General features: G+C 41.5%; 2 protein-coding genes across 8 annotated transcripts in view; one reads left to right on the top strand and one right to left on the bottom strand.

Annotated features, from left to right (window-relative positions):
* Positions 1-4,609, top strand: part of CABYR (calcium binding tyrosine phosphorylation regulated) — a 9,966-nt gene extending 5,357 nt beyond the window's left edge. For 2 of the 3 annotated variants that reach the window (XM_012802041.1, XM_003784833.2), the window contains 2 exons: positions 507-854; positions 3,965-4,609. In XM_012802041.1, the coding sequence (XP_012657495.1) occupies positions 507-854; positions 3,965-4,563 (947 nt within the window). In that variant the 3' untranslated portion in view covers positions 4,564-4,609. The remainder of the gene's footprint in view (positions 1-506; positions 855-3,964) is intronic. The other variant, XM_012802042.1, reaches the window with a different exon arrangement.
* A 1,588-nt stretch (positions 4,610-6,197) lies between these two features.
* Positions 6,198-11,630, bottom strand: part of OSBPL1A (oxysterol binding protein like 1A) — a 143,214-nt gene continuing 137,781 nt past the window's right edge. For all 5 annotated transcript variants that reach the window (XM_023510208.1, XM_023510209.1, XM_012802073.2 and 2 more), the window contains one exon: positions 6,198-7,406. In XM_023510208.1, the coding sequence (XP_023365976.1) occupies positions 7,304-7,406 (103 nt within the window). In that variant the 3' untranslated portion in view covers positions 6,198-7,303. The remainder of the gene's footprint in view (positions 7,407-11,630) is intronic.

The raw sequence follows: 11,630 nt of genomic DNA, 5'->3' as shown, positions 1-11,630 counted from the left end.
TAGGCGCCGAGCCAGGAATGTTTTTATTAATGTGATAGCATCTGTGTCATTGCTAAGTTATTACACCAGCCAAAGCTTAGATAATTTATTGCCCAAGTCAGTCTTTTTCCCCCTTCTTACTCTTTTCTCAGTTTTGTGTGGAAATTTAGATCAGGAGCTTTTTCCATGGAGCTTCTCAGCTTCCTTATTTCTGAGCAGAGTTATGATCTTTCCCCTGATGCTGACTGGCTTAGGGCAGTATCTGATTCTGAGTTTTGCCACTGTGCTCATTCAAAGTCACTTATTGGTAGGGAAATGAATTGAAGATCTTAGAGTGGATAAGGACAGAGGCTTCATCATTACCCACACTAGATCACAGCTGTTAGAAAATAAAGCAAAAACATTTTGTACTTGTGTTTATATTGATATTTGAATACTCAGCCTATTATTGCTTTCTTTAAAATTCTTTTTTTGTTTGTTTGGTGGTGGGAATCTCTGCTGATAAACCCATCTGGCTGTTATTTTAGTGGAGAAGTGGTCAGAAGGAGTGACACAAGAGAAGAAACCAGAATGTGTAAAAGAACCGGAAGGAAAATCTGTAGTTCCTCAACAGCCTACACGGATGGAAAAATCTACAGACACAGAGGAGGACAATATAGCTGGGCCACTATTCAGCAACAAGACCACCCAGTTCCCATCAGTTCACGCTGAGCTCCCAGAGCCTGAGCCGACAGCTGAAGCAGTTCGTGGTCCTTGTTCCAAGCCAGCCACCCCGAAGACTGCGACCCCACCCGCGTCACCATCTCCTGCAGGGGTCTCTCCAGAGTTTGCCTACGTCCCAGCTGACCCAGCTCAGTTTGCTGCTCAGATGTTAGGTAAAGTTTCGTCTACTCATTCTGATCAATCTGACGTTTTAATGGTGGATGTGGCGACCAGTATGCCTCTTATCAAGGAGGTGCTGGACTCAGAGGCTGCTGAAGATGTCCCGGTGGCCTCTCCTCATGTGTATTCTAGCGAGGTGGTAGCAAATCAGGCTTCGAGCCAAAATGCTATCCATATAGAGTTGGGTCCTAAACCTAAAGACGATGGGGCTGAACCATCAACGGCTTCCTCACTCCCCTTGCAGGATGAACAACAACCTCCTGCTTATGATCAAGCTCCTGAGGTCCCTTTGCAGGCTGATATTGAGGTTTCATCAGCTGTTCATATATCATCTATCTATAAAGATGAGCCTGTGACTGAAGGAGTGGTTTATATCCATCAAATGCCAGAACAAATAGTTATTCCCTTTACTGAACAAGTTGCTTGCCTTAAGGAAACTGAGCAGTCACCACCAGTTAGCCCCAAACCTGTAGGGTACAGGACATCCTCAGGCATGTCCAAAAAATCGGTAGAGTCTGTAAAACTTTCACAGGTGAAGGAGGATGCACGGCATGACTCCTCAGTGCACATGGAGGCAGAAGCTACAGTTCTGCTCTCTGACACTTACTTGCAAAATCTGCCTGAGGTCTCTGCACAACCCCTGGAGGCAGAGGGAACCATCCACATAAGCTCTGAAAAATCTCTGCATCTTGAAGTGGAGATCATTTCGTTACTCACTGACAAAAATGGGCAGGAGGAGGCCTGGGAAAGCTCTGCGCCCCAGGAGGTGGAGGCCAGGCCTGCGTCCTCTGGGGCAGCTGCAGAGGCAGTGCAGTCAGGTACGCGTGTAAAGCCATCCAGTAGCTCCATCCCTCCTGCTCCAGAAGGTCTCACTGCACCAGAAATTGAACCAGAAGGGGACGCAGCACCTGACGAGGTTTGATGAAGCCAGGTAAGAAAATCAGAAACTTACACAATTATAAATTGCATTTCAGATGACATCTGTTTCTCAGGTAACCATCTACGTAGGCTCCCCACAAACTGGTCAGAATCTTTAATTTCAGTAGTTCTTTTTAAAATACCAAACCTATTTAAAGGCTTTGTTGTAGTTGAGATTTTACTATTATGAGATGAGTGATTTTAAAGTGACATCCCCAAAGCTTGGCGTCAAACTTTTGTCATCTAGCACTTTTGGATATACTACGCAGCAAGCAACACTACAGCCTGTCACCAGGTACAAAATCTATTCATGTGATCTGAATATTCCTATCGCAAAACTGTAATTAGGGGGGTGTTGGTTTGAAATTTCTCACTTGTGAATGTAAAACTGAACTACAGCAATGCAATTACATAGGCTGTGGCATTTTAAAAAGTGGAAGAAATGGTGGTGTGTTTGACTGCTTTCGCACTGAGTCAGGAGAGCTCTGCAGGCAGGTCTGGGGTGCTGCACTGATTTTGTGCTAAGAGCTTCTGCAGCTGACGGAGCAGCTTCATACCTGGATGGATAAAGGAAAGGTCAGGTCAAACTTCTGTCACACAGGGGAGCAGGGAGATAGCAGCCGCAGAAGGGACAGGTAGCCCCTGAGCAGTGGGTGCAGTGCAGATGACTGGCTTTCTGCCAGCAGCTCCCCAACAAGTGCCAATGTTAATCTGCTTTCTTGGCTGCTCCTGTCACCATGTTTTCCTGTGACACAGACTTGATGTGACCTCCATCTCAGTCCTGTTATGGCATTTGGTCTGCTCACTCCCTGCCTCACACAGACACTTGCAGGGGCCCTTCCCTTTTTAGGGATAGAAGGGACATGCATGTGCCAACCCCCCATTCCTTTTGCAGAAACTCTCTCAACCTTGACTCTTACCCAAGCCAGAATGATAAAGAAGTGTACCAAAGCAGGTGTTTAGAAAAGATCAAATTGTGTCTGGCAGTGTGACAGGGATTCTGCACAGCTGAAAAGGTAGAGGGCAGTGTGGGGAGCATAGCATGTGGGCCTGGCATTATGCTTACGGCTTAAGCAGCACTTCCAGACCAAGTCACTGTTTTCAACTACTTAGCTATTTCTAAAGTAAAACAGAGTTGCGCTTAGCACTTAAAGGATATTTGACCCCTCCCCCCAAGCTCCTCAGACTGAGTTCTCAAACTCTCACTTTGCAAAAACTGAAGACTTCGTGTATACATATTTTTTAGTAAGCTTAAAAAAGGATCAGTTGAGAGTATCTGAAGTTACTGAAAACAGATCAGTTTAGTCATGTGCAGAGTGGTACTTTCTTTTCTGGGGAAGAAAAAAATTAATGCTGGACTAGGGATAGATGGCCCAGTGTTGAAAGGGGGACTCAGCACATTTTGGGCAAAGTGAAACTCTCCCGTCAGGAACCTTTTCTCCTAGTCCCATCTTCTGGGACTTGGTTCTCCAAGACAGTACTGTCTTCATTAGGCAGGTCACACTTGGCATTATAGATACCTTGGTCTAAGGAGATGGATGGCATTCCTAAACCTCTTTTTTTTTCTTAAAGAACCCCTGTGGGGCCAACCAGCCTCTTATTGCTACCTAGGATTTAGGATTTCAAGCCTTGCCTAAAAGGAGTGCTCTCTGGAGTCTGAGTCCTAGATTATGAGATGTTTTATGTTTGGTGACACATGAACGGGAGATAATAGTGCCTGTGAAGGGCCAGAGATAACAGAGATGGGACGCAGAGGACGCCTAGTGTGGACTTTAGGAAAGAGAAACCACTAGGCAGATGCATGAACCCTCTTTCCAGTGGCTTAACATACTCTTTGGTAAAGCCAGAAGTTTTTAAAATCAGATTCCTCTCTGAGGATCCTGTGTAGAAGCCATATTTGTAAGGTAAAGTAGCTGGAATCTGCAACTTGGGATGAGATTGCTGCTTTAGTCACAACTGTGGTGTCTCTGCCACTTGCTGTCACAGCACTCTCTTCATTTTCCAACTGTGGAGAATCTCACTGTTCACATTACCAAACACAATTATTTAGCCCTCTCTATAGCATGCTTTATGGCACATATTAGTTTATTTATATGTAAAAACGATTTATAAAGACATTACTGTGCATAGCGCCTGATACAGAGACCAAACCTTTAATGCCTGCAAATTTTTTTTTTTTTTATAGCAATAGCAACAAGCGAAGCAGGACAACCACCACCATATTCTAACATGTGGACCCTTTATTGTCTAACTGATATGAATCAACAGAGTCGCCCATCACCGCCACCTGCGCCTGGGCCTTTCCCCCAAGCAACCCTCTATTTATCTAATCATAAGGATCCGCAGTTTGTGCAGCATCCACCGAAAGTCACTTCTCCAACGTATGTGATGATGGACGACAGCAAGAAGACTGGTGCCCCCCCTTTTATTTTAGTAGGCTCAAACGTTCAGGAGGCACAGGAATGGAAGCCTCTCCCTGGACACACTGTTGTTTCACAGGGGGACACCTTGAAGAGATACGCTGCAGTGCAAGTGCCCATTGCTGTTCCTGCAGATCAGAAATTCCAGAAACACACCCTAAATCCCCAGAATGTTAGTCCTCCCACGAGTGGACAAGATGTCCCCAGACCACAAAGCCCTGTTTTTCTTTCACTCGCATTCCCAGTAGAAGATGTAGCCAAAAAAAGTTCAGGATCTGGTGACAAACGTACTCCCTTTGGAAGTTACGGTATTGCTGGAGAAATTACTGTGACTACTGCCCATGCTCGCAAAGCAGAAACTTAAAACTGGTAGGTAAATTTTCCTACCATAAAATGTGGGCCTTAACACACTTGAGGTTACAGCATTTTGTTGACCTGGAGATTTTTAGAAAAAATTAAATCGAGTGAACATGGAGTGAGTTGGGGGCTGCTCTGCTGTGATGTGCGTATCGTTTCCTCCTTGTTAACCACCACGACTCATGAGTGCACAGGTGCACTGCCCCGCAGGGACTCCCCAAAGGGGCTTGGTGCCCAGTATGTGAACCACAGAGCCATCAACTCAGTCCCCTTTGAACACCATGGTAGATGGCCAAAAAGGGGATGGAGTTTTAAAAGGGACAAGACAATCTAATTAGCATTTTTAAAGAGTTGGGAGGAGCAGAGACAAGCTGGGAACAAATGGAGAGTGAGGTTAAGAGAAGTGCTGGTTATTGGTTATATATGGAGCACCGAATAGTGTGGACAGGTTGGAAACACATTAAAGGGCTAAAGGGACAAATGAAATTAACTATAGGTTAAGACAGTTTTATCACTCACTTGTCATTTGTAAATTTTTCATTCAACCAGTAAAATGCCAAGCCCTATGCTAGCCCTTCCTCCCTGTGTGGACAGTAGAGTGAGCAAACATGGAACCTATACCTTAGTGGGGAAGGGCAGCCAAAAATTACACTATGGTATGTGAAGTATTATGGAAGTAAAGTACTGATACAGTCCCTCTTTTAATAATCACTGTTAAATAGTGTACTCTGGCCGGGATGCAAATGGACACCTGAGCAGGAAGAGCTGACCATGACCTTGGGCAAGAAAGGGGTGGGGGCTGAGAGAGTGCAAAAGCAGGCCATGGAGGGCACTCTGCACACCAAAGACAGATTGGGGTTGAAAATTCAGTGGGAAGTCAGCACCAGTGTTTGTTTTAAGCAGAAGAATGGTAGTGTTTTTATTAGACCCCTGGCTCCTATGCCTTAAATACCAACAAATTCAGTTAAAACAATTTGTAAGCTGATCAGAGAGATGGAAAAAAACTAGACTTCACTCATAGGCAGGGTCCACTACTTTTAAAAGGAAAGACAACTGTAAAATATCTCAGGGCTATGGTCTTTCGGTGGAATTGTCAAAATGGCTGTTTTCAGCATGAATTAACTAAGAGCCTGGTAATAGAGCAGGAGGGTAATACTTTGCATTTCTGATCTTCCACTCAATTCACATGTTCAGTTTAATGATTAAACAATTCGATGTTTACATTATTTCTAACAGATGCTGAAAATGACGCTGTTTGATTCAACATTCAAGGTGGAGTTGGCCACCAAGCGCAATATATCAATAAACTTAACGCAAGCAATAAAACCCTGTACTGCTTATTTTTATAAGTTAGGAGGTATACAAACAACCAAATACAAAGACCTTAAATTATTTGAGATTTGTGAAGCAACAGAATTTCCAACTCTTCCGGGTATTCAAACTTGATAATTCTGTATTTGGCACTCAGGCCAAATGAACACAGCAGCACCCTCTCATACTGTATCCGCACACTTCACTGTGCACGCCAGGGAGCGGGTTAGCTCCTAGGCCCTGGAGACTGTGGCACCCATAAGATTTCTTGGAAAAGACATTTGTAATAATTTATTGTATTTGAAATTTTAAAAGAAACCACACTTTTGGGAACATTCTAAAGCCTTTATTTAGCATCAGGTAGATTATTATTTCAGTATAACACTTGTTAACTTCAAGACAGCAATTAAAATAATTTACTGGCAACTACCTAAGGCCCCTTGGAGCAATATCCTCAGCCTGGGGTTGGGGTGGATAAATACTATAAGATCAGTGTACCCCAATTAAAGGGGCAAAGCTACTGTACAGTAGGTCTCCATACATATTTTAAGTACACAGGTGCCTTGCAAACTTGAAATGCACAAGACCACCTTTTATATAATTTGATACTTATAATACATGAGTGCAACTTAATTTCTCTAGTGGTATTGGCCACTGGAATTTGAAGCATTTAAAAAGGTTTGTCATCATGTAATTGTGATTAAAACATGTATTTTAGGGCATTTTGAATTATTAGATTTTACACATTTTCAGTTCAAATGCACAATTTAAACCTATTTTAACTAATGACATTGATTACAGAAAATTGTAAAGGTACGTTTAGAGCACTAAAAATACTTTTTCCAGTTTAATTCTTTAGAATTGTCAAATCAGAAATACCTATTCTGAATATTCAGGCTTATTTTCTTTTTGGAGATTGGAAGGGATAAAATTGAGAGGATTAGAATGAACAAAAGCCATCTTACCACTTGAGTCTTACAAAATGACATCACCTCTACATTTGAGCACATAAACATTGTACAGGAGAACTCTAATCATTTCCAAGTTACATCTAAACATTCAAGCATGACAGCATAAAAATATTCAAAATAACTTGATTTGGTATTACTATATAATTCCATAAAGCTAAAGTTACATTTAGGTATAAACCCTCAGTAAATATGGCAACAGCAACCATAAAAAGCATATTCTCCAGCAGTTCTTCTTACCTCTATATAAAATAGTATTCCAAATAAGTACATTTCATAGCAAAATTATGCATTTTTCTAAGACTTTCATCAGTATCACCTATGCCTTACTTTTGTTGGGTGAAATGCAAGTTATCTCATGAATGGGTTTTTTTCATTTTTAAAAGATGAGTAGAAACCAAGGGAAAAAATTTAAAAACATAGGTTTAAGACTTATTTGTAGATTAAACACCCTGACTCGTCTGCATTTTAATAAATATCAGGCAAATTGAAGTAGTTTCTGTCCCAGTAGCTGCCAGAGTAAATCCAGTCCTGTGCTCCATTGTGGGGATTGGGACCTTGATGGAACCACCTGTTTAATGAGAAAGGACCAGATTAACAAAATGACAGGGCATCTGCTTCCTCACTAGCTCACAGCATTGCCCTACTGCAGCACCACAGGACTTAGTGATTTCCAAAGAGACCCTGAGTAAGTGGTGCTGTTTTTCCTCTTAAAGAGCATCTCTGTAAAACAATGCCCTGAACGGGTTTCCTACAGCACTTAGCAGTGCTACTTGACAGAAGCAGGGTCTTCTAAAAGGCCTGTGAGAAACAATGTCTACCCGGTTCCCCTTCTAGCCCCCTCCTCATCCTTCACTAGGAGGCATTCTTTAAACAGCTACTGTGTTTCCCCCAAAATAAGACAGTCTTTTTTTTTTTTTTTTTGAGACGGAGCCTCAAGCTGTCCCCCTGGGTAGAGTGCCATGGCATCACGCTCACAGCAACCTCAAGCGAGTCTCCTGCCTCAGCCTCCCAAGTAGCTGGGACTACAGGCACCTACCACAATGCCCAGCTATTTTTTGGTTGCAGCTGTCATTTTTGTTTGGTGGGCCCGGGCTGGATTCGAACCCGCCAGCTCAGGCATATGTGGCTGGCGCCTTAGCCACTTGAGCCACAGGCGCCGAGCCAAGACACTGTCTTATATTTATTTTTTCTCAAGAAGACACACTAGGGCTTATTTTCAGGGGATGTCTTCCTCTCAGTGCTGAAACGCGTGGTGTGGCTATGCAGCGTATCTGCACATGATACGCTGCATAGCCACATCCATCACTAGGTCTTATTATTGAGGTAGCGCTTATATTTAACAAATGGATAGAAATCCTGCTAGGGCTTAGTTTTTGGGTAGGTCTTATTTTCGGGGAAACACCGTAGGAATAAGGAAATTTACTTTTAGAACAATATGTAAAGTTTAAAGTAAATGCCCTCTGAACTTTTTTTAATTAAATGATAGCTGTATACATTAATGCAAACATGGGGTACAGTGTAGTGTTTTCATATACAATTTGAAATATTTTCATCAAACTGGCTAATATAGACTTTGTGTCATTTACTTAGTTATTGTGTTAAAACATTTATACTCTAGTTCTAGAAAAGTTCATCTGTACCCCTGTTAGACAGACCATATAGGTGATCTTTCCAGTCACCCTCCCACCACCTGGCTGCCCTTCTCCCCTCCCCTCCTCCACCCTTTCCCCATAGTCTTGGGCTAGAATTAGGTTGTAGCTTTTATTTGAGAACTATAAATTAGTTTCATAATAGGGCTGTGTACACTGGATACTTTTTCTTCTATTCTTGTGATACTTTGCTAAGAAGAACACTTTCTAGTTCCATCCATGTAAACATGAAGGAAGTAAAGTCTCCATTTTTCTTTAGGGCTGCATAGTATTCCATGGTGTACATATACTACAGTTTATTGATCCATTCACAATGCCCTCTAACCTTAAAGCTCCATTTTACAGCTGAGGAACTCAATGTTGGGGACAATTAAAGAACTTGCCCAAGCTAGTGACTGATAATAAACTTAGATTTAATTTTAAAGACCATGATTTTTCTAATCACTAAACTACACACAATCTACTGAAATTACATCTTCTGGGTCTCAAGTTCCTCTCAACACTAGTATGGCTTCCTGGGCCGCAGTTAGCATCTAAGAACGTACCCTGGCCTATTCTAACGCTGAAAAGGGCTGCTCTAATCATTTTCTTGCACTTTGAAAAACATGTCATTTATTTTCCACAGTACCAGCTTTCTTTAGGTAATGGAAATGTAAAATTACTTGCTCAAAAGATTCACAATTAAATCTGTGTAACATTTTCTAAATATGATTTAGTTTTCAGAGGAACGTTTATGGAAATAGTTTATATACCTCCGAATAAATTGTTTCTAAAAATATTCAGCCATTCCAGGCAGCAAAACAAAATTAGACAAATGAGATGATATTAAAATGCTTCTGCCCAGCAAAGAAAACAGGTGAGGAGACAACGGTTGGATGGGAGAAAACATCTGCCAACTCTCCCTCTAACAAGGGACTGGTAGGCAGAAGAAACCACTTAAAACAACTCAACAGCAAAAAAGCTCAAATTATCCCACAAAAAGGCAAAGGACAGGAATAGACATTTCTCAAAAGACATACAAATAGCCAATAGGCACGTGAAAAATCGCTCAATATCACTAATCACTGGGGAAATACAAATAAAGACTAAAATGCGGTATCAGCCCTGTTAGAAGGGCAGATGCTGGTGAGGATGTGGAGAAAGGGAACTCTGATCACACTGTTGGTAGAAATATAAATTAGTACATTTGCTATGGAGAACAGTACGGAGATTTCTCAGAAGATTAAAAACAGAACTATAACCCAGCACTATATGGGATAGTGGGATAAATTCCCACTACTGGGTACTTATCCAAAGGAGAGGAAGTCAGTTTATCAAAGGGACACCTGCACCCCCAGGCTCATTGCAGCACTATTCACAAGCACAAGGAATGGAATCAATCTCAGTGTCCACCGCTGGGTGAATGGATAAATAAAATGTAGTGTATAAACCCAGCAGAATACTAACTTGGACATAAAAAGGAATGAAATCCTGTTATTTGCAGCAATATGGACGGAACTGAACACCATTACGTTAAGTGAAATAAGGCAGGCACCACATGTTCTCCCTCACATGTGGAAGCTATTTACTAAAAAAGTTGATCTCCTGGATCCATGATGGTTCCAAAGGCTAGGAAGGGGGTGTGGGAGGGATGAAGAGAGGCTGGGCTATGGGCATAAACTTATAGTTAAATAAAAGGATAAGAGCTAATGTCTGACGGTAAAAGTCTAACAACAATGTGTTATATATTTCAAAATCATTAGAGAGAGAAATTGAAATGTTCCCAACACATAGAAATGATAAACACTGAGGTGATGGATATCCTGATGCCCTGACTTGATCAATCAACATTCTGCGCATGTACAAAATACCACCTGCACATCATAAAAATTTACAAATATAAAGTAGCAACAGAATTTTTAAAAAGTATTTAGCTAGTAAGACTGAGGGTAGATTTGTTTGGTAGCCTCCAAAATTCTTAGTATCACAACAGCAACAATAAAAACCCTAAGAGAGGAAAAAAAAAGTTTTATATTAAGGTAATTTCTTGAAGGATCATATAGCAAATGCCCATTGGACTAAGTGTTCTAGAAAACTAGGCTGGGCACAGTGACCCACGCCTGTAATCCTAGCACTCTGGGAGGCCGAGGCAGGTGGATTGCTTGAGCTTAGGAGTTTGAGACCAGCCTGAGCAAGGAGACCCCGTGGGCACTGTGGTGGACACCTGTAGTCCCCATTTCTCAAGAGGCTGAGGTGAGAGGAGGGCTTGAGCCCAAAAGTATGAGGTTGCTGTGAGCTATGATGCCACAGTATTCTACCCAGGACATCAGAGTGAGACTCTGTCTCAAAAACAAAAATAAAAACAAAACTATAACATAAACTATTTAGCTTTGGGGACTTTTTTCTAATTAGAAATTTAGAAGTTTAGGTTTAATGATCAAAATATGAGTTATTCAGACTTTGGATACACCACAAATTCTCAGGAACCATAACTGAGTCTCAGTCACAGCATTTGTGTTTAACGTGAAGTACACAGTTATTATTCTCCTTTGGGTTTCAAAAGTCCAAGCAGTAAAATTACTTTTGTAGTCAGCCTTAGCAAACTTAGGCACTTCAGAAAAGCAGGCAAATCAAAATCAAGGTAATCAAATAATTTTAAATGTTAATGAAGCCTCAGGGCCTGGGGCCGACAGATTTCTTCCTTACAAAATGGAGAGGAGAGAGAGACAAAAGTCCAAGTTGTGATGAGAAATGTCCAGAATGATATATTTAACAGCAAAGGATGTTCTTCTTTACATGTGAGCTTCTAAAAACAGTTCTCTAAAGACTCTGTCTGCTACTCTACCTTCGGGGATCACCTGTTCTTGGTGACAGCTGAGTAAAGATGTGTAATGATCTGATGCAAGGGATTAGGGTTTCTCTCCACTCCCAGGTCCTCTAAATCAGAACACTCACGTCTGCAAACTTCTCAGCTGCTATCACCCCTGCTCCCTTGCCCCACAGAAAAATCCAATTAGTTTGTGTTTTAAAATTTTCAAAGATTTTAGCACAACGTGGGCAATAGGAAAGAGGGAAAGATTTGTTAGCGTCTCTTCAATATTTCAAGTCTACAGAATCCACAGGTCTCTTATCAGTAAAATAATTTTTTTTTTTTTTTTTTTTTT

Source organism: Otolemur garnettii, unplaced genomic scaffold (genome assembly GCF_000181295.1).
Source record: "Otolemur garnettii isolate 467f Iridium unplaced genomic scaffold, OtoGar3 scaffold00012, whole genome shotgun sequence".
In the NCBI taxonomy this organism is placed as follows: domain Eukaryota; kingdom Metazoa; phylum Chordata; class Mammalia; order Primates; family Galagidae; genus Otolemur; species Otolemur garnettii.
This window is presented reverse-complemented; position numbering and strand designations above follow the sequence as displayed.